Here is a 24,050-nt window from a genome sequence, read left to right as displayed (position 1 = left end):
GAGCCACTTGGTAACATCTGAAGTAGCTGAATGGAATGGCTTATTGCTTTGTCTTTTAGTGAATGTTATTGGGGGATTGTTAGGTCCTGATTGGGTGATTGTTAGGTCCTTAATGACTGAAGTTGGGTTGTGTTTCGACTGCTGCTACAGTAACCCGAACCAACAAGAGGAAGAAGAAGAAGAAGAAGAAGAAGAAGAAGAAGAAGAAGAAGAGAAGAAGGAAAATGAAGGGACTGTCGAATCTGATAGATTAACCCTATCAGTCGACCCCTTAATAGTAATTAGTCTCTAATTACTTGTACAAAGACTAAACTGCCCTTACTTAAGTGTGGGGCAGAGTGTCTCTAATAAAACTGCCACATAATCATACAACTTAACAAAAACAAGTTGACTAAACTACCCTTATTCGGCTCACTCTAACACTCCCCCTCAAGCTGGAGCATATATGTCATATAATCCCAGCTTGTTACATAGATAGTTCTCTTTCCCTGAGCTTAGAGCTTTTGTAAACAAATTTGCCCACTGATCACCCGAGCCCACATGTTCTGTGCTTATCTCTCCAGCAAGAACCTTCTCCCTCACAAAGTGGCAATCAATTTCTATGTGCTTCCTTCTCTCATGAAAAACAGGGTTGGATGAGATATGGAGTGCAACTTGATTGTCACAGTATAATTTCATAGGTTTATCCATGTGGAACCCAATTTCTTGTAGGAGATTCCTCAACCACACCAATTCACAGGTAGTGTATGCCATGGCCCTATACTCGGCTTCAGCACTGCTTCTAGCCACAACTGTCTGCTTTTACTCTTCCACGTCACAAGATTTCCTCCAAGAAATGTGCAATAGCCTGTAGTAGATCTTCTGTCATACACTGAGCTTGCCCAGTTTGCATCTGTGTACCCAACTATTTCATGTTTTCCTCCTGGTTTATACATTAGCCCATGGCCCGGAGCTCCCTTCAGATATCTTACAATTCTAAGAACTGCATCCCAGTGAGGTATGCGAGGGTTCTGCATGAATTGGCTCACCACACTGACTACAAAGGAGATGTCTGGTCTTGTGATAGTCAGATAGTTCAGCTTCCCCACTAGTCATCTATACCTTCCAAGATCTTCAAATACTTCCCTTGTATCACTACTCAACTTAACATTTGGTTCCATAGGGGTTTCAGCCGGTTTTGCACCTAACAGTCCTGTTTCTTCCAGTAGATCAAGAACATATTTTCTTTGGCACAGATTTACACATTGTTTTGGCCTGGAAACTTCTATGCCCAAGAAATACTTCAATGTCCCAAGGTCTTTTGTTTGAAAATGATTTTGTAGAAATGCCTTTAGTTTGTCAATCCCCCAATTTGTCACTGCCAGTAATGACAATATCATCCACATAGACCACTAATAAAATCTTTCCAGCTTCTGAGTCATAGCTGAACACTGAGTGATCAACCTGTCATTGCTTCATTCCAAAACTCTTCACCACTTCACTAAACTTCCCAAACCAAGCACACAACGATTGTTTCAACCCATAAATTGCCTTCTTCAGTCTGCACACCTTACCATCCTCCCCCTGAGCAACAAACCCAGGTGGTTGCTCCATATATACCTCCTCCACAAGGTCACCATGAAGGAAAGCATTTTTTATGTCAAGCTGAAACAGAGGCCAATCATACATAACTACTAGGGAAATTAACACACGAATAGAGCAATCTTAGCTACCAGAGAGAATGTCTCCATGTAGTCCACTCCATACAACTATGTGTAACCTTTAGCAACGAGTCTGGCCTTCAGATGCTCCACACTACCATCTGGCAAGTATTTAAGAGTATACACCCATTTACAGCCTACAACATGCTTACCAGGTGGGAGAGTAGCGAGCTCCCACGTTTGAGTATGTTGAAGAGTAGAGAGTTCCTCCTCCATTGCCTGCCACCACCCAAGTGAACTAAGAGCTTCTTGGACATTGTTAGGTATGGGAATAGATGACAAAAGTGAAACAAACTGGCGATGTGAGGCGGAAAGGCGAGATAATGAAACAAAATTAGAAATGGGATGGAGAGTAGAACTGCTGTTAGGTTGAAGGTTTTTATGTAGTGATGGTTCGGCTGATAAGAGTTCTTATTAGCTTGTATTTGAGTTTAAGTTATTATGCACTGGGCCTGTGTTAATGGGCCTAAGTTTGTTTAGTGTTTTAAGTTGTCTGGGTGTCCCATCACTAATTAGGGGCATTCCAATCTTTTTCTGTAACATTGTACTATACTCTAATATAAATAAGAGTATTGTCGACTGGGTTATTCAGTTCGACAGTCTCAGCATCTCTTGGTCTTCTTCTCTCTTCTGCTACTTTGACTACAACACTTCAGCTTTCATGGTATCAAAGCATTGAGCACCTTCCTGGTTACAGCCGACGCCATCTTCTCTCTCCTGCTGTCTTTCTTCTTCTCTTTTTTTCATCTTGGTTGCTGTTGTGAAACCTTAGGGTTGCAGGAGAATAACACAAAGTTTGAACCTAGGGTTCCCTTGGTTGTAGGGCGCAAGGGTAGTAAGACCCATAAGCTGATGTCCTACTAGACTGTTTCTAGTAGTTAGCAGCTATTCGACTGCTAAGAGAGGTCTGTATAGGACAGACCTAGTTGAGGACTGATTTCAGCAGTTCTAGTATTGGCCGTAAGGAGGGGCACTCTCTTTACAGTTGCAGTACTCGAAGTTCAAGTGGAGTCTGCATAGCACAATAGTGGAGAGCCCTTAGTTCCAGATCGGTTACCAGCCCATAACTCCTCACTTGCTGCTGTAACTGAACTGCTTCAGAACTGTGACAGTCTCGGCAAGTCTGAAACTGTGTTGAGAGCTGTCAGAACCTGCTGTGAACACTTCGACTAATCAGAACCTGCTCCAGAACTGGTTCAGAACCTTCAAAACTGCTTCGACTAGTCTTAATCAGTGTCATCTACACAGAGGCTGCACTGAAGATGTCTTCAATATCCGGAGAAGTTTCTTCTAGGGATAACAGACCTGCGGCAAGGTCTTCAAATCTGGAAAACCCTAATCTGCACAACTTGCAGATTACAAGTGTGCTGCTGGATGAATACAACTTCAGGGAGTGGTCAGTTTCCACAATGTTGTTTATTACTTCCCATGATCTCACAGGCTACCTAGATGGGAGCAAGAAGGAACCTGAAATTGGCAGTACAGAGTATGTTGTGTGGCGCAAGGAGAATGCCACAGTTATGTCCTGGTTGCTTGCCTCTATGACTCCTCGAGTTGCCAGGACTATTCATCACTTTCCTACAGCAACCAAGATTTGGGAAAAGGTGTCTAAGACCTATGGACAAAAGAAAAACAATGCTAGAATCTACAGATTGAATCAAGACATTGCTGCCTTAAGGCAAGGTGATATGACAGTTGCCACATACTTTGCAACTCTGGTAGGTCTTTGGGAAGAACTTGACCATCACTTGATATTAGATTTTGGGAAAATGCCAGGGACAAGGAGAGATATGATAAGCAGATTGAAGAGAGCAGAGCCTTCAAGTTCTTGGCTGGTCTGGACCCAGTGTATGAGGGTATAAGGTCACAAATTTTGGGGAGAGATGAATTTTCTGAGTTACACCATGTTTATTATTTGGTGAGGAATGAAGAAGTCAGGAAAAAGGAGATGCAAGTTGACTCCCAGACTCAACCAACTGAACAATTTGGAGAACATTCAGCCCTGGTTTCTACTAAGGGAAACAGACATCCAGACAAGAAGCACCTCAAGTGTACTCATTGTGGTGGTGAGAGACATGTAAAAGAAAAGTGTTGGGTCTTGTACCCTCACTTGAAGCTAGCTGCATTAAGAAAGGATAAGAAACAACAAAAGGGTCATGCGGCAAGTGGGAATCTTGTCACCAGCAACAATGGTGACAACTCACAGGATATACCAACAGTGTCTTCTTCTCCTATGGGATAGGTTGCTGATTCCTCTGGAACTGGTGCTTTGGGCTTCACCGCTAGTGAGGTAGAGGTCCTTAGCAAGGCATTAGCCCGTCTAAGGAATAATTCTTTTGCTTCCACATCTCTTGCCAGATCAGGTACAGTCTCTGCTTTCAGTGCCACTAACTCTATTGACTCTACTTCTTGGTTATTGATTCCGGTGCTACTGACCACATGACAGATATGTCCTCCCTATTCTCTTCCTATCATTTGTTGTATGGTCAGGATAAGATGAGAGTTGCTGACGAGTCTTTCTCCACCATCTCTGGAAATGGGGTGGTTGACCTAAGCAAGGACCTCTCTCTTAAATCAGTTTTACATGTTCCCAGTCTTACCTCAAATCTTTTGTCTGTTTCAAAACTTACCAAAAATTTGAACTGTAGTATGGAGGCCTCTACGATTGGGAGCGGTCTTGAGTATGGAGGCCTCTACTATTTTGATGCAGACATCGGTTCAGCCTTACAAGCATCTGCTGCTAGTAGTCCGGAGAGTGTGGAGTCAATAGCTAGGTTGCATCTTTGGCATGCTAGGCTAGGTCATGTGTCTTTCTCTTCATTAGAAATGTTGTTTCCCGAATTGTTTAAGGGCATTTCAAGTCAGAGTTTAATCTGTGAAGTATGTCAAATGTCAAAACAATGTAGAAATGTTTATCCAATTTCCAGTAATGAAATTTGTGCTCCTTTTGATTTGGTTCATTATGATGTCTGGGGTCCTTCACCCATTGTTTCTATTGATGATTTCCGGTACTTTATCAGTTTTATTGACCACTACTCTCGATGCACATGAATCTACCTGTTAAAAGGACAGGATGAAGTACCATGGATAACTATGGCATTTTGCAAGATGATTGAAACACAGTTTAATAAGAAGATTAAGCAATTCAGGTCAGATAATGCTGCTGAATACTTTGAAAAATCCTTGAACTTATTCATGGAAGATGTTGGCATATTACATCAGTCATCTTGTGCTAATACCCCTCAGCAGAATGGGGTTGTTGAGTGCAAGAATAGACATCTATTGGAGACAACTCGAGCCTTGCTATTCTAGCACAAAGTCCCCAAGCAATACTGGTCTCAAGCTGTACTTACTGCATCATATCTGATAAATCAGGTGCCATCTAAGGTGTTGGGTATGAAAACCCCTTTCTCTGTTTTGTGTCCCACTCTTCTAGACTTTCCCCTTCCTCTTCGGGTCTTTGACTGTATATGTTTCATACATGTGAAGGATCCAAAGAAGACCAAGCTGGATCCTAAGGCTACAAAGGGAATATTCTTGGGGTGCTCTCCTACACAAAGGGGTTATAAGTGTTATGACCCTGTCTCCAAGAGAAAGTATGTCACCAGAGATGTGGTTTTTTTTGAGTCTCAAACCTATTTTCAGTCTTCTCAGAATCCTTTTCATGGGGAGACTAGTGGGATGGAAGAGGATTCTCATTCTCCCTCCTTTTTTGTTCCCCTATCAGCTTCGGGTCTTCCATCCTCTTCTTCTAGTCCTTGTTGTGGCATTCCGGGTCAACCCAGTGAGGCTCCCACTGTGTCGGTTACCTCTCCTGATGCTGCAGATGTTCCTGAAGGCTCCAGTAGGCAACAGAAAGAGATACTCACATACAACAGAAGAAAAAGGGGCCCCCAACCTCATGACAGCAACCAGTTGGGCTCGGATCAATCTGTCTCTACAATCCAAGGTAATTCCAACTCACATACTTCTGATTTGGATCTTCCTATTGCTCTCTGTAAGCCTATCCGCTCTTGCACCACCCGACACCCCATTGCTGATTTTGTTTCTTACTCACATTTATCTCCTGCCTATCACTCCTTTGTGTCTGCTCTTTCCTCTGTGCGTGTTCCTTCTAGGTACTTAGAGGCTATGTCTGATCCAAGGTGGAAAGAAGCTATGAATGAAGAGATGAAAGCCCCAATGAAAGCAAGAACTTGGGAATTAGTGGATCTGCCAGAGGGTAAGAGTACTGTTGGGTGCAAGTGGGTGTTTACTGTAAAGCACAGGGAGGACGGGTCCATTGAAAGGTACAAGGCCAGACTTGTGGCAAAGGTGTTTACTCAAAAAGAAGGGATTGACTACAAAGAAACCTTTGCCCCAATAGCAAAGCTCAACACAATTCGGGTTCTACTGTCACTAGCAGCAAATTTTTCATGGGAACTTCATCAGCTGGATGTGAAGAATGCCTTCCTAAATGGTGACCTTCATGAAGAGGTATTTATGGAACCTTCACTAGGTTATGACTTTGGTAGAAAGGTGTGCAAATTGAGGAAAGCATTATATGGGTTGAAGCAATCTCCCTGTGCATGGTTTGAGAGGCTTTGTGGGGCCATGAAGAAAGTGGGGTACACTCAGAGTGGTGCAGACCATACCTTGTTCATATGGAGACAGGATAGCAAACTTACTGCACTCATTGTTTATGTGGATGATATGGTAATTACCGGGAATGACTTGGAAGAGATAAAAGGACTGAAGGAGTTTCTAGCTTCGGAATTTGAGATCAAAGACTTGGGCCATTTGAGATATTTTCTTGGGATTGATGTTGCAATACTTGTACCCTTTTTGAGTCCGAGAGTAGCCAAGAAAGACGCATTTAATGGAGTGTGCATCTAGCTTGTCTATTCCAAGACTCAGATTGTGAACAAAGCACACACAACCAAAGACACGAGGAGTTAATGGAAATGGAGATAAAGTGGGGAACAAGATAGAGAAGGGGGACCGACCATTAAGAATGAAGGAGGGCATCCGATTAATGAGGAAACATGCAGTGAGTACAAAATCACTCCAAAACCGTTTAGGAACACTCATATGATGAAGAATAGACCGAGTAGTTTCGAGGAGCTGACGGTTCTTTCGTTCAGCCACCCCATTTTGTTGAGGAGTGGATGCACATGAGGTTTGATGAATAATGCCATGCTATTCTAAATACTGTTGAAACGAAGTAAGAAAGTATTCACGACCATTATCTGAACGAAGAACTTTGATTGGAACACCAAATTGTGTATGTATTTCAGCATGGAATTTTTGAAAAATGGAGAATAATTCACTTCTTTCTTTCATTAAATAAATCCATGTCATCCTTGAACAATCATCAATAAAAGAGACAAAATACTTGTACCCATTATAAGACTCTATCTTGATCGGGCCCCAAACATCTAAATGAACCAAAGAAAAAGGACTCAACATATGACTTTCAACTCTAGGACTGAAGGAAACACGACGATGTTTCCCAAACTGACATGACTCACACTATAAAACTGACAAATGACTCAAAGACGGAACTAATATCTTGAGTGCCTTGAGAGAAGGATGTCCTAGTCGACAATGCCACTGTAGAGGAGTAAGTGAAGTCTGAAGAGCAATTGAGGATCCACCACCATCATGATAATACAATCCACCAGCTTCATGCCCCCCACCAATCTTCTTCCCCGTCTTGAGATCCTGAAAAACACAAGAGGAAGGAAAGAAAGTAATAGAATAGTTAAGAGTCTTGGTTAATTTACTAACAGACATAAGATTGAAGGGAAACTTAGGTACATATAGAACAAATGATAAAGAAAGAGAAGCCATGTCAACATTACCAACACCACAGATGGGAGATGAAGAACCATTGGAATGTGTAACAGTTTGTGATGTGGAAGTTTCAGAAAGAGAAGAGAACACACCTGGAGTCTCGGTCATGTGATCAGAGGCTCCAGAGTCAATAATCCAGGGAGAGGTTTTAGATGACATGCAAGCAATACTTGAGTGGGCCAGAGTAGCAGTGGTATGCTGTGAAGTGGTTTGAAGGAACCGTTCATACTCATCACGCGATACACTTACCATCTCCCTCCCAGAAGCAGATGTAGATGTGGAGGGAGTTTGCTGGTTTACTATCACTGATATCAACCTCACCAGCTACAACATGATTAGCCCATTTAGAGGGAGGGCCATGTAGATCATAGCAGAAATTCACCAAGTGTCCTTCCCTGCCACAATGGGTACATTTCCTTGCAGAGTTACTCTTTCCTTTGCCACGGCCTCCCCCTGAGTCACGACCACCACCCTGGCCAAACATGGAACTACCACGGCCTCCTCAGGAGGCATGTCCTCCCCCTCTTGTACCATGTCCACCTCCTCTGGTTGTCACAAGTGTTGATCTATCAGACTGTGTGGGATTCTCTGTCTGTCCCTAATATTTGGGCTCTAACTGGTTCATACTCTGATTTCAACCCCACTAAGAATCTTGTAACATCTAGTTGTTCCCTCTGTTGTTGAACTTTAACATCTGGAGTGAGGGGATGATAGACATTGAGTTCATTTATGAGATTCTTCATGCAGGCATAGTACTCTTCTAGGGTTTTGTTTCCTTGTTGCAAATCAAAGTATTCCTGATAAAGTTGATATACCCTTGTAGTATTATCTTGTCCAAAATACAACTTCTTAGCATGTTCCCATATATCCTTAGCCGTATCTAGGAACATGAAGTTGGCACTAATTTTTGGTTCCATAATATTCCATAACCAGGTCATGATTTGAGCATTCTCTTGTTCCCAATCATCAAACCCTGGAGAGTCAGCCGGTGGTTTATCTTCTTTTACATGCTTCACTTTCCTCTTTGCCTTGAGGAAAACTTCCACTGATTTGGCCCATGGAACATAGTTCTCACCATTCAGTTTAATTGAGGTCATCTGTACACCTAGATATTTAGAGGGAACTACCACACTAGGTTTCTGATCATTATACCCATCTCCCATTTCTGCCATGATACTCTTTCACCGCTGCTTCTAACCTGAATTCCCAGCTACCAACTGAGTGCTGTTATTAGGAGTTTGATGTTCCAGCACCTATAGCAGTCCCTAAGCACAATACAAAAGTCTTGTTCTTGTTCACACCACTACTGATTTCACAACACCACGAACCACATAAACATCAATTCAACACTTACTAATCACATGCAAGCCCTCTTACAACCACTCAACAAAGATTGTGCATCACAAGCACCACCACATAGTCATATCTGTTACACCCGGTACAGACCTGTTTAACACCTTTAAGAGGGCACTACACGACCACAAAGAACTCAGCTAGGTCGCTGCATTACACTTTGCACAATTCGGCCACTTACAGCAGCCCTTACACCATTCAGCCACTTCCAGCAGCCCTTACACCATTCGGCTACTGTAAACACAGCCCGTTCTTGGGATTTTCTCCAAGAACTAGGGCAACATTAAACCTAGTTCTCTAGGTTCTGATCAGTACTCGCAGGTTCTTGAAGATTTTCTACCCAGAAATACCAGCAGCACAAGGAGAAGAAATAATCGACATTCTTTTGAGAGTTTCAACCAACCATTCACTGCTGAAGTCATTTTCTTAATGAAGAAGGTTATGCGTAGCAGAGAGAGACGAGCTGAGATGTTTCAGACCTAGGACAAACCAGTTTTCTCCATTGACAGCCCAGAAACGAAGAGAGAGAGGTCACGAACACTGTTGAGATGTTCACGAACTGAAGTAGGTCAGGAACCTTGCTCTGATACCATGTTTCGACTGCTGCTATAATAACCCGAACCAGCAAGAGGAAGAAGAAGAAGAAGAAGAAGAAGAAGAAGAAGGAAAATGAAGGGACTGCCGAATCTCATAGATTAACCCTATCAGTCGACCCCTTAATAGTAATTAGTCTCTAATTACTTGTACAAAGACTAAACTGCCCATACTTAAGTGTGGGGCAGAGTGTCTCTAATAAAACTGCCACATAATCATACAACTTAACAAAGACAAGTTGACTAAACTACCCTTATTCGGCTCACTCTAACAGGTTGGTTACTGTAGCTTCAAATATTTATTATTTTCATTGTTTATCCACTAAAAGCAATGTAATATGCCATTCAGTTCAGCCACTAAAGGCGTTGTCAAACTGCCCCTAAGAGCAAATGCCCCCACACATCCTTGATAGACATGTAAAATTCATATACTTATTGCTCAATTATGCATGTAAGCTCGTATAATTACATACTTATAATGCATATTTTACATATATATATATGCCTACTTGGGTTTATTGAACCATCAGATTGTCCTGTATCACTGTCCTAACTTTGCCTTAAGATTGATTTTTCAGAAAATGTGACTTGGTTCAGTGTCTCAATCATCGTTCTATTTCTTTTTTGTTCTTTCTTTCTTTCTTTCTTCTTCTTCTTCTTGTTGCAGGTTCGCTATGAGGAAATTATATCTGATCCAGCTTATTTGGATGAGGTTTTGCTAGAAGGAGCTACAAAAGCTACCTGTATAGCAGATGCTACTCTCAATAGTGTGTACCAAGCGATGGGGTTTGTGCAAAGATGAACTAAATTAGTGCTGCATAAAGAATTCTTGTGAAAGGTCAGTAAGAAAGAAACCTTAATTTTTTCTCCAATTTCTTTTTTTATTCTTCTGAAATGGAAAAATATAGTTGTATTAATTTTTAGAAAGAGTTTAAAGATGTATATCAGATGCTTTTAATGAAATAAGATGTACATTGTACTTTCTTAACATCTTTTCAAATTGAGCATCCATAAGTCCCAACTTTAATTGGATTAACACCATGATTGTCAAGTATCATACATAGCCTTGATTGCCTTTCTTCATTGACTATCTGGCTCTGGAATGAATTATCCCCATCTGCTCAAGCCAGTATGTCTTGATTAGTCTTAGATATCTTACTTCCATTGCCCTATCTGCGCAAGCCTTCTTCTGATTGATCAAGGGGGACATGAGTTCATCCTTCCATTCTAAATGAAGCCCCTACGATTTTTTTTCCAGTTTATTAACTGCTTCAACCATGATAGGAAAAAGAGAGAGGAAGTTGCCAAATTTGACCAGTATCTTGCCTTTGAAGAAGGTAATCTTCTTTGAAGATGGTCTAACATTGGCTTGTAAATCAATTTTGAACACATCTTACCCCTAAACATAACCGCAGCTTGGGTAATAGGCTGGATGCAAACAAACAGTTTGGGCACCTGATCCCTTAGACAATCTATAAGGGAAATTATGCACCTAAAGAGGGAGCTTGAAGTCTGTTTTAAATGGACTAGGAGATCAGCCAATGCAGTAGCAAACACTTTAGCAAAGCAAGGAGTTAGTAGGGAAAAACCTTTTCCGGGTGTCTTTGTAATTTATTTTATGTTGAGGGGTTACCTTGCTTATGAAGGTGACAGTTCCCACTAAGTCTCCTTAAAAATTAATGGAAGTTATCGTTTCCCATTAAAAAAAAAAAAAACATAACCACAGCCACAGGTATTTAGATGGAAAACAACATAGATTGGAGCTCAGTGATGTTGCCATGACATCACTCTTGGAAATGTTAACACAAAGGCCTGATATAGCTTCTAACTAGTTTACTACATATGATCTAATAGATGCTCCTGCCCAACATCACAATAAATAGGGTGTCCTCAATAGATTGTAATAGAGTTATTTTTTGGCCATTGGCCCCCATGTCAAGAACCCCAATGTAACTGCTTTCTGCTGCACAAGTTATCAATTTCCAAGGCTAGGCTTCTACCGTACAAATAGAAAATAATGAAGAGGTTAGTCACCTTGCTAAAGACCTCTTTAGGACTCAAAGAGACCTTTTATAAACCTATTCAAGTGAATAGAAAATTTTGGAATTATTTTTTGGCCATTGGCCCCCATGTCAAGAACCCCAATGTAACTGCTTTCTGCTGCACAAGTTATCAATTTCCAAGGCTAGGCTTCTACCGTACAAATAGAAAATAATGAAGAGGTTAGTCACCTTGCTAAAGACCTCTTTAGGACTCGAAGAGACCTTTTATAAACCTATTCAAGTGAATAGAAAATTTTGGAATTATGTTTTTCTGGATCCTTGACAAGAAGGTAAAGTGAATTTATCACATTTTATTCACGTGGATAAGGTCTTGGGAATTATTTTGTTAATGCTCCAAAATAAATTGTGAGGCCTAGAATCTTGTAGCTCAGGATGCCTCTTTTTTTAGAATAAAGCATTGGACACGGTGTCTAAGATTCTTTTAAAAGGTTTGCTTTAATGATATTCCTATATTGCTATTAATACATCATATTTTACAATGGCCCAACATTTTTACGAAAAGTCACATCAAAACTGTAGAGATACAGTATGCCAGATCTGATGTCTATTTATTTTTTATCTGTTGTTTTCCCATACATTATGACTTATGTTGTTTTCTATTGCTGGTTTACTGTGCTGTTATAGGCGGCAGGGTATTATTGTCTTTCTACTTGTTATTGTGGTTGCTCATATAAATAATAATGATTGGGACGTGTAGAGAAGATGGGCCAAATGGCCCATAGACTGTTTTCTTATTTTGCTTCTTTATGTTCTTTGCTGTAATGGGCCTCAAGTTGGGCATTTTCTCTTATGTTATGTACTTTTAATTATTCGCCCAACTAAGGGCCTCTTTGTAAATTACTGAAATTAAGTTAATGAAAAGGGAAATCTCTCTCTGAACCCTTATTGCCGCCATCTTCTTCTTCCTCTTCTCTCTTCTTGAATCTTGATTTCTGCTGTTCTCAATCACTTTTCTACAGCTTTTAAACAGTCTATTCATTTTAGAAGGCTGTTTTTATTCTTGGTATCAGAGCGGGTTCTTCTTTTCTCACTTTTCTCCTCTTTCTTCCCATACACAGTTTGTATGGAGAACTGAATCGGATGAATAGTTAAAGAAATAGTTTTCAGCCTAGTTGTTAGTGGTTTTTGGAGAAAAGGAGGCTATTGTTTTCGTCCTCTTGACAGTATCAAGTGTGCTGCCCGAAACCCTAATTAACTGGAGAAATCTGCTTGCGGGCCCCATAGGGAGTTTGACCTTGGCGCTTAGTGACTAAAAGACTCCTTGTTTTTCATCTTGAAGATCGATTCAAGTTGCTCGTGTTCTGTGAAGTCTACAAGGTGCAGTTGGGTTTTTTCTGATTCTCCCGGGTTCCGGGTGTGATGCAGTCAACAGGTACGACTGCATAGAGGTTGATTCACAACACAATTTTTTTTTCTGTCTTCATTGATTGTTATTTGAAGTTCGTAGAAGCTATTTTGAAGTGTTTTAAAAGATGTACCCTTCGGAAGTTGAAAACAAGCATGTTGCTGAATCCAAACAGGTTCTAGGACCTATGTTGACTCTCTACTGGCTGTGACCACAATCAAGCTAGATGGAACTAATTATCTAGCATGGTCACAATCAATAAAAATTCATATATACAGTAGAGGCAAATGGGGTTATATCTCCAGGAGCAAGAAGGCTCCCTTGGAAGATGATCCATCATCCATCCTATGAAAAATGGATGCAAGAAAATTATACTGTAATCAGATGGTTAGTGAACTCGATGCAACATCAAATTAGTCAACACTATTTGTGGATGAATTCAGCAAAAGAAATATGGGATAGTGTGGCTGAAACCTATTCCTAGAAACTAAATGTAGCTAGAGCATACAAGCTGAGGAGTGATGTGAAAAATTTAAGGCAGGGGGAGAAACCTTTGGCTGTTTATTTCTCAGTACTGAAATCTCTTTGGCAAGAAATTAACTTGATGGAAACTGTAGCTTGGGAAAGTTCTAATGATGCTGAAACCTACAAGAAACTAGTTGAGAGAAACAGGGTGTTTGAGTTTCTGATGGGGCTGAATCCCGAGTATAACATCACAAAGTAAAACATCTTATCCAAGGATGGTGTTTCATTGTCTCAAGCCTATGCCTTGGTAAGTAGTGAAGAAAGTAGGAGACTTGTCCAGGTTCAAGGGGCTGGTCTAAATGATCACTTTGCTAACATGGGGCTGAAACCTAAGGGAATTACAGGAAATCCAAGTGGCTCAGGGAAGAAGGAAGTTATTTGTGAGTATTGTAAGAAACCAAAACACACAAAAGACAAGTGTTGGAAATTGCATCCGGAGCTTATTCCCCTTCGTTTTCAAAAGAAGTCTGATAATATGAAGGTAGGAAGTGTCAATATTGTTGCTGGTCTAGATAGTGATAGATGCCTAACTAAAGAGAGGACTGCTAGTGAGCAGTTAGCAGTTATGAAGGCAGAGTATGAGAAGTTTGGAAGGATGATCAGTCACCTAGAGGGTGCGGCCTCTTCTTCTAACCCTCCAGGAACTTCAACATCTTCTGCATTTGCTCATTCAGGTATATGGGCTTCTGCCAATCATGCAACTATCTCAGGTAATTGTAGGATCCCTTGGATTATTAATTCTGGTGCTTCTGACCATATGACCAGCCTTTCCACCTTGTTTATTTCTTATGTATGCTTCCTGGAAGTGATAAAATCACCCTAGCCGGTGGCTCTCTTGCTCCTATCTCTAGCAAGGGAAGCATCAATGCTACAGATTCTTTGGTACTTCCTTCTGCTCTTCATGTACCCAAACTGAATACAAATTTGTTATCAGTAAGCAACTTAACCAAATCTTTGAACTGCAATATGACCTTTTTTCCTTCCTACTGTGTCTTTCAGGATCTAGAGTCTCAAAAAGTGATTGGGAGTGGCCATGAGGTGAATGGAATATATCTGTTGGATACTCCTGGACAGGGCCAATGACAACTTGGGAAAGTTGCCTTTGGATCTACATCTTCAGAGTCTGTTAGTCGTGTCATGTTATGTCATTTTCGTTTGTGTCATATTTCTTTTACTGCATTGAGTCATTTATTCCCAAAACTATTTAAGGGAATTAGTTTGTCAAGTCTTCATCGCGAGTCTTGTGAGTTGTCAAAATATTATAGAAGCAGTTACCCATTGAGTAATAAAAGATATTCTTTTCCATTCCATATTGTGCACTCTGATGTGTGGGGGCCTTATCACTTACCCTCTATGGGACTATAAATATTTTATCTTGTTCATTGATGATTTTTCACGATATACTTTGATATTTTTTATGAAGTTCCCAAACTTGTGAGACACTTCCATGAATTTGTTCTAACCCAATTTGATACCATAATCAAATTTTTTAGATCCGACAATGCAAAAGAATATTTTGAGGAAACCCTAACCTGCTATCTCACTGATTTGGGGATTATTCACCAAAGTTCCTGTGTTAGGACTCCAGAACAAAATGGTGTTGCTGAAAGAAAAAACTGGCGTATTGTTGAAGTTGCAAGAAGTATCCTATTTCTTCACATGTCCCTACAAGATTTTGGGGGAGATGTTGTTCTCACCGCAACCTACCTAATCAATTGTATGCCATCCAGAGTGTTGGGGTTTAAGTTTCCTTTCAGTCTTCTTCATCCGGGCAAGGATCTTTTTCCTATTCCACTTCGTGTCTTTGGCTGTACTTGTTATGTACACATTCCAAGTTTCTAGAGACATAAATTTGAACCAAAAGCCCACAAGTGCATTTTCCTTGGTTATTCCCCCACACAAAAGGGTTACTGTTGTTTTGATCCAAAGTCTAGAACTCGGTATGTCTCAATGGATGTCACCTTTGATGAGCTTTCTTATTTTTATGATCCTCCTTAGGAGAGACATTGTCCAAATGGGGAGAATTTGTCACAGTTGTTTGCTCTCCCCCTTCCTGTCCTAGTTGAGTCTTCTTTTGAGCCTCTTCCTTCTTCAAATGAGTCAAGGGAGGATCAGTCATCTCATTCTCATTCCAATGTTCCTATTCCTCCACTACCTCCTTGTCCTCTTTTTGATCCAAGGTTGTACCAGCGGTAGAGAACTAGAAGTGAGCAGATTGTTTCCTCTACATCACATGAGTCTCTTGCACTTCCAGTCACAGAAGAGACATGTATTGATACAGTCCCTTTGGAGCCATCCTTCCTAGACCTTGATGTCTCTATTGCTATCAGGAAAGGTAAAAGGAAGTGTATTGCACATTACATTTCCAAACACCTTTCTTATAGTTTTCTCTCTCCATATTTTGGCTATCTTTCTTCTGTTGCTTCTAACCCAATACCCAGGTCTGTGTCAGAAGCTCTTACTATTCTAGAATGGAGGGATGCTATGAGAACAGAAATTGATGCCCTACATAAGAATGACACTTGGGAAGTGGTTGATTTGCCTAAAGGGAAGGAACCAATAGGCTGTAAATGGGTTTTCACCATCAAATATCATGCTGATGGTACCATTGAAAGGTACAAAGCTAGGTTGGTTGCAAAAGGTTATACACAGACATATGGGATTGACTATCTGGAGACCTTTGCTTCGGTTGCAAAGATGACTTCTGTGAGGGTTTTGCTATCTCTGGCTGCACATTCAGATTGGCCACTTTACCAGCTGGATGTAAAAAATGCATTTATGAATGGAGAGTTACATGAGGTCTATATGTCTCTTCCTCTAGGGATGTGTGACACAAATATGGAAGGGAAAGTCTGCAAGCTAAAGAAATCTCTTTATGGACTTAAACAGTCTCCTAGGGCATGGTTTGAAAGGTTTAGGGCTGCCTTTGTTAACTTTGGCTATATACAGACTTAGTCTGATCATACCCTCTTTGTGAAGAGGAGAGGCTCTTTAGCAGTATATCTGATTGTGTATGTTGATGATATTGTTGTGACTGGCAATGATGTATCAGGGATTAATGATCTTAAATCTTTCCTTCATACAAAGTTTGAGATCAAAGATCTGGGGGAATTGAGATATTTTCTTGGCATAGAAGTTGCTCGATCTAAGGATGGGATCCTTATCTCTCAATGAAAGTATGTGCATGACTTGCTCACTGAAACAGGGAAAATGGGTGCTAGATCAGTTGCTATTCCTATTGATATGAGTCATAAACTCTCTGCTTCAGATGGAGTATTGTTGAAAGACAAGGGAGTCTTCCAGAGGTTACTTGGGAAGTTGCTCTATCTGTGCATAACTTGGCCAGACATTGCATATGTTGTCAGCTGCATTAGTCAATTCATGCATGATCCCAGGGATACTCACATGGCAGCAGCAGAACGAATTCTGTGTTATTTGAAGGGTTCTCTTGGAAAGGGAATTCTATTTGCTAAGCATGGTCATATGAAACTTGAAGCCTACACAGATGCTAATTGGGCCGAAAATATTGATGACGGAAGATCTACCTCTGGGTATTGTAGCTTGGTGGTGGGTAATATTGTTTCTTGGAGAAGCAAGAAACAATCAGTTGTTGCTAGATCTTCAGCCGAAGCTGAATACAGGGCCATGGCTCATGGAGTTTTTGAGCTGTTGTGGCTTTGATCCTTGATGGAGGAATTGGGTATTGAGCATGATAAACCATTAATGTTATATTGTGATAATTAGGCTGCCATCAACATTGCTCACAATCTAGTGCAACATGAGAACCAAACATATTGAAGTTGACAGACATTTTATTCGAGAAAGGGTGGCTTTTGGAGAAATTTGTCTACCTTTTATCTCTTCTGAAGGACAGTTAGCTGATTTCCTTGCCAAGGGCATCCCCAAGACTAAACTTCAGCATGATACTGGCAAGCTTGGCATGATTGACATCTATGCTCAGCTTGAGGGGGAGCGTAGAGAAGATGGTCCGAATGGCCCATAGACTATTTTCTTCTTTTGCTTCTTTTTCTTTGCTGTAATGGGCCTCAACTTGGGCCTTTTCTCTTATGTTATATACTTTTAATTGTTCACCCAACTAAGGGCCTCTCTGTAAATTACTGAAATTAAGTTAAAGAAAAGGGATTAGGGGTGTAAGAGGAGATTATGTTCGAAAATCTCTCTCTGAACCCTTATTGCCGCTATCTTCTCTCTTCTTGAATCTTGATTTCTGCTGTTCTCAATCACTTTTCTACAGCTTTTTAGACAGTCCATTCATTTTAGAAGACTGTTTTTCTTCTGGGCGGTAGGACCATTACATTCTGCTCCCCTTTTCTCTTATTTTCTCTGCCCTTATCTTCCTCTTCTCTTCTGCATCTTCTCTCCTTTTCTTTATTTTTTCTTTGCTATTTTCATGATAAATATTTTTCTGTTATCAACTGTTACAACCAAGTTTGTATCAGAGCAGGTTTAGTGCTGAATAGGATTCTCATGTGGGCTTGATCCAGCCAGCTACATGGGAGGTTTTTAGGGTTGGAGTTTAAGGTTCGTGTAGCCTGATTCTTGGAGGCTATTGGAGTTGGTAGCTGCTGCCCAAAGTTTTCTTTGACTTCGGAGATTGCCCAGTGACTAGGAAGAATCAGAGAATGTAGAGTTGTTCAAGGTTTAGGAGTTAAACATCAGATTGGAAGTGATGCTCAATGTTTCTGGGCACATTTTCTCCTTCCATTGAGATAGACAGCTGATAGAAGCCATTTGGAATTTTCTAGAGGGAGTGATTATTATTTTTGGGTTTTCTCCATGATCTGCTTTAGATTTTTATCTGGAAAGTGATCAGCAGGTTCTTCTCTCACTCCTTTTTTTCTTAGAATTGTAGGAGGAACCAGTGGACTGTTATCCTTTTTGGTTGTTGTATAGCCCTTCGGAGGACACTTCTCTTAGAGAAGGGTAGAATTGGGCTGTTCTTCTTGGGTTGGGGAATTACTTGTGCAATGTTCAGTATGGAGACTGTTGGGAATGAATAAAAAACACATGGGGAGGGACTTGTGGGTGTTAGAAGTGTGTCAGATACTGATACTTTTTAGATCACCACGGTTAGATTGATGGAACAAATTAGTTGCAATGGGCTCAATTAGCCATGACGGCCATTGGAGAGAGGAAAGTTGGGATATTTGACTGGAGACACTAAGAAACCAGACGGGGAAGATCTATCCCATTCCAAATGGGTTTAAGAAAATTATTTATTAATGACTTGGTTGTGCAACTCTATGCAGCCTTACATTAGTAAAGATTATCTTTGGGTGAAGACAACCAAGGAAATTTGGGAGAATATGAAAGGAACTTACTCTCAACCTCTTAATGTTGCTAGAGCATTTGAAGAATTAAAAAGTGAAGTTAATAATCCTATGTAGGGGGAGAAACCTGTATTGGTTTACTTCTCTACCTTGGAATCTTTATGGCATGAGATTAACCCACTTAGAGACAATTGAGTGGGAAAGCTAGAAGGATGCAACAACTTATAGGAAGTTGGCTGAAACAAATAGTGTTTAAGTTTCTTATTGGACTGAACTCAGGTTATGATATTATGAAACAACAACTACTTACTAGAGATTGCGTTTCCTTGTCTCTGGCCTACTCCCTAGTACACAACCGTGTATCTCATTAATAGAGTTCCAATCACACAATCGTGTATGTCATTAATAGAGTTCTATCCCAGGTCCTAGATATGAAAACTCCTTTTTACTTTACTATACCCTAATAAAGATTTGTTCACTATTTCCTTGAAGGTTATTGGGTGCACTTGTTTTGTTCAGATTTTGAGACCCCATCATTCTAAATTTGATCCTAGGCCACCAAGTGTATATTCCTTAGTTGTGCACAAAATCAGAAGGGTTATTGCTACTATGGTCCTCTCTCTATCTCTCGGTTTGTATCTATGTATGTTACCTTTTCTGAAGATATTCCTTATTTTCCTAGGGTTTAATCTTAAGGGGAGAGTGGTGAGAAGGGTGTTCTTGCTCCTAAAGTCCCATTGCCTATTCTAATCACTGAAGGGGAGTGCAAGTGAGGGGGATTGCATGCTTGCTCTGATACCAAAACGTTAGGAATCTGCTAATACAAGGGAGGGGAGGTACTTTTTTGAGGATATTCCTTATTTTCCTAGGGTTTCAAGGGGAGAGTGGTGAGAAGGGTGTTCTTGCTCCTAAAGTCCCATTGCCTATTCTTATTACTGAAGGGGAGTGTAAGTGAGGGGGATTGCATGCTTGCTTTGATACCAAAATGTTAGGAATCTGCCTAATACAGGGCTCTTTGAGGGAGCCAACCTCCAAAGGATGAGAGAGAGAGAGAGAGAGGTAGGGTGGGGTGGGACTTCTGTTCTAGAAGTCCTGATACGACCCCTTCCAAGACCCAGAATAAACTGTGACCAGAATCATGAAACCAACCCCCTTATACATACAGGCCAAAAATGTTGACAGTTTTACATACTTGAATTGTTGGGTTCTTGAAGCACTTAAGTATGATCCACATTTATTTGCTTTCACTTTCACTTCGAAATTGTTTTATATGTTATGCTTACGCATTTTTACTTGAGCTAGTTAGGTTCTTAAAACATTTAATTTCTTTTAAATCCAGGTTTCATTTGTTTATGCAATAATGTATTTATTTTTATTTTTTCCAAACATTTGCACCTACCTTAGGCACTAGAAGGCCCTTGTACTTTCTTGCCCCTCTCACTTTTAAAACACTAGCTTATGTAGGCCTCATAGGGATGGAAACGGGGCGGGGCACCCCCTCCTCATCCCCGCCCCATGGCTAAAATCCCCGCACTGTCCCCGGTATTGGGGTAAAGATTCAACCCCCATCCCTAGCCCCGTCGGGGATGGGAATCCCCGACATGTACCCGCCCCGCAACCAATGATCTAGGGGTGGGTAATCCCCGAAATTTCCCCGCTCCGATGACTGTATCTAACTCCAACTTCCAAAAGTTTGAAGAGGAAATCAAAGTTTTGGCTGTAGAGCCTAATTCCGTTCATTTCACTATAAAATTAATTTGAAAGTGTTTCTTTTTCATGCTGATATTTTGAGCTATACTTCTCCTTGTTCTACTACGAAAAACCTTGTTTTCCTTATCATTCACAATGTATCAAATGAAAAGCAACAAAAAAACAAGGTTTTTACTTTTTACCACGAAAGAGATAGAAATACTAGCTGAAATATTTTGGCATGAAAAATTTCCATCTATTTTATTCTTGTTCCTGATTTCACTTCATTTCAGGTTTTATTTTACTCATTTGCTTGGCAAACAAACAAAATGAAATAACACGGCTGCTGCCATGTAAGAACAAGACTAGTTCTAAGCACTTGAAAAAATAGAAGGAATGGCCGAATGGAGCCCATGCCAAATGGACCTATATTCCATTACCATTTACCAAGTTCCAACTAAAAAAAAAATAGAAGCGAGATGCTGGAAACATCAAGCAACATTCAAGAAATTCTTCTGAAATAGGTCCATTTGGAGAGGAGAATGTCTGTATTACTCCAAGTTTTCTTTCTCAATAAGTCAATATCTATATTCATTTGGAGAGAATGACTGTGGATTGGCATTTCCTTTGTCAGAAACCACTGAGATGCTGTAGACATCTTGACCCTACAAAAGAGGTAATCATAGAAAAGCTTCAAGAGGTAATCATAGCTGCTTTAATGATATATACTCATTCCTAAAGCTTCATCAAAGTTCCCAGAGCAATAAAGAGTTATTATATGGAGATTAAGTTAAAACTAACCTGATAGAACTGCGCACCAGGCTCCACCTCACTCAAACAACTTTCTACTTCAATCCACAGCCCCACTTTCCTAAAACAATAAAAAAAAACCGAGTTAGTATATGGAAATTAAGTTAAAACTATATTAGAATCATTACTATTTAAATACTTTATCATCTATATCTGAATCATCACTATTGATGGTGTTATAAGTAAAAGGATCCTCACCAACAAGAGCATCTACATAAAAGAAGAAAGTTAATTATTAAGGTGAAACGGTGAACATTCATTTTTTTCAAAATATAAAGATTCAATTTAAATAACATTACCTTGAATTTCATACGCCAACCAATTTTGAGAACACATCAATGCCTCCAATGTTTGGGCATGAAGTCTACTACGATGTGGACTTACTATCCTTCCCCCAGTGCTAAAAGCAGACTCTGGAGCAACTGTGGAAATATGAATAGCTAGCACATCCCTGGTAATTGTTTGTAAGGTAGGATACTTGAGTCCATTTGAATTCCACCAAGCTAAAATATCAAAGTTCTGAGTTCTAGGCAATGCATTTTCTTCCAAATAATGGTCCAACTCTGACTTCAAAATCAAATTACTTGAACTCCTATTAACAAACAAGTCATAATTGGAAAGCGGATCTTGTTCTTCCATATCAATGTTTTCAGATATGTAAATCGATTAACTAAAGTTTCACTACCATGTCCAACTTCTTTATATTTGGATTTGGATTGATACTCATGAAGCAAGTCATTACACAATTGACAAATCCTCTCAATCTCATCCAATGCACCATCTGCATATATCATAGGAAAATAATATTCCATCAACTTCATCTTATATCTTGGATCCAACATTGCTGCTACACCCAAAATGCCATTAATCACACACCAATACTTGTTAAATTTCTCCAACATTTTCAATGTCATATTCCTTACAATTTCACATGAATATCTAAGACACTGAGATAATGCTATTTTGATCTCACAAACTTTGGGAATATATAAATTTGATGTGGGATACTTAGTTCCTGAGAATAACTCGTCACATTATAAATTATAAAACAACTTTAACCTCCCACAAATTTCCTTTGCCAACTCCCACTAGTCCTCACTTGGCAAACATTTATATTGTGATTCGCGTTGCCTTAAGCGAGAGAAAAATTCTTATAAATCAAAGCAGTATGAAGCATCTCATATGTTGAATTCCATATGATTTTACAATTAAGAGACAACTTCTTACTACCTTGAATTTGCAACTGTCGGGATGTTTCCTCAAATTTTTGTTCTCTTTTGGGAGTTGCTTTCCAATACACAATACTGTCATGAATTTTTTCAATGGCATCTCCAATCACAACTAATCCATCTTGTACAATCAAGTTAAGTATATGTGCACAACAATGCATATGCAAGAATATTCCATCCAACATAAGTGAATTCATAGAAAGCTTATCCATAATATCATTGAAAATGACATCATTTGTAGTGCAATTATCAACAGTAATTGTAGATAACTTTCTATCAATATTCCAATCTAAAAAACATTCCACTAACATATTTGCAAGAACCTCTTTTGTGTGTGGACAAGGCACATAAACAAACCTATAACAATAGATAAAATGGAAAAAACTAAGCAACAAAAGTAAATACAAAAAATGACAAAACTTAATTAAGAATAGATGTTATTCAAAACTAATAAAATTAGTATAATATTTCAGAATAAAGTAAAAGAAATCAGAGAAGAAGGAGACAGCAAGAAGGAGGAAGATTTGAGAAGAAAGGAGAAAGAAAGGAGGAGTTCGAATGTCTCCTCTTTCCCTTACTCTTATCTTTTATAAAACATACTTTAGTTAACTAAATTACAAGGAGGCCCTTAAGTAGGCGTCCACATCAGCACCAAACTTAGAAAAACATAAAAAGAACTAAAGGCCCATAAAGAAAAGGCCCAATAAGAAAACATAACACGAAAGAACTAATAAGGACACTAATGGGCTAGGGCCCATTTGGCCTAGTCTCTCTGCACTCTCCCTCAAGCTAAGCATAGATATCCATCACGCCTAGCTTGCTTGTATAATGAACCAGCTTTCCTTTAGGAACACCTTTTGTCAAAACACTAGCCAACTGTTCTTCAGAAGCAACAAATGGTAGACAGACTTCTTGAGGCAACTTTCTCGTATAAAATGCCTATCAATCTCAATGTGTTTAGTTCTGTCATGTTGGACAGGGTTGTGTGCAATGTTGATAGCAGCCTAGTTGTTACAATATAACATCATTGGCTTCTCACAGTCTATACCCAATTCATCTAAAAGTGATCTCAACCATAGAAGTTCATAAACTTCATGTGCCATTGCCCTGTATTCCGCTTCAACTGAAGATCTTGCCACTACAGATTGCTTCTTACTCCTCCACGATACAATGTTCCCTGCTACTATAGTACAGTAACTTAAAGTAGACCTCCTATCATCAATACATCCGGCCCAGTCAGCATCAGTGAATGCTTCCAGCTTCATGTGTCCATGCTTAGCAAACAAGATACCTTTCCCTGGAGTCTCTTTTAGATAGCACATAACTCTCTCAACAGCTACTAAATGTGTATTTCTGGGAGAATGCATAAATTGGCTGATTACATTAACTGCATAGGAGATATCTGGTCAAGTCATGCAAAGGAAAGTAACTTCTCAACCAGTCTCTGGAACACCCCTTATCAGGCAAAAATTCACCTTCAGTCGCTGACAACTTATGATTTAGATCAATAGGAGTAGAAGTAGGTTGATCCCCCAGTTTCCCAGTCTTTACAAGGAGATCAAGAACATATTTCCGTTGAGAAATGAAGATATCATCCTTAGATCTGGCAACTTCAAT

At 39.9% G+C, this 24,050-nt stretch overlaps 1 protein-coding gene across 24 annotated transcripts in view; it reads left to right on the top strand.

Annotated features, from left to right (window-relative positions):
- Positions 1 to 24,050, top strand: part of OVA4 (Nucleotidylyl transferase superfamily protein) — an 83,243-nt gene that overhangs the window by 48,774 nt on the left and 10,419 nt on the right. For 19 of the 24 annotated variants that reach the window (XR_016102122.1, XR_016102121.1, XM_088954172.1 and 16 more), the window contains exon 15: positions 10,149 to 10,319. Coding sequence is in view for 22 of the 24 variants with exons in the window: in XM_088954172.1 (XP_088810298.1) it covers positions 10,149 to 10,283 (135 nt within the window). In the remaining 2 variants the exon portion in view is untranslated. Of the gene's footprint in view, positions 1 to 10,148; positions 10,320 to 12,168; positions 12,439 to 20,687; positions 21,000 to 24,050 lie in introns of those variants that run through there. The other 5 variants (XM_088954174.1, XM_088954165.1, XM_088954183.1 and 2 more) reach the window with 3 other exon arrangements.

Source organism: Nelumbo lutea, chromosome 7 (genome assembly GCF_056320005.1).
Source record: "Nelumbo lutea isolate HS-2025 chromosome 7, American lotus-T2T, whole genome shotgun sequence".
Lineage (NCBI taxonomy): Eukaryota > Viridiplantae > Streptophyta > Magnoliopsida > Proteales > Nelumbonaceae > Nelumbo > Nelumbo lutea.
The sequence above is the reverse complement of the archived record's forward strand: the minus strand, read 5'-3'. Positions and strand labels throughout refer to the sequence as shown.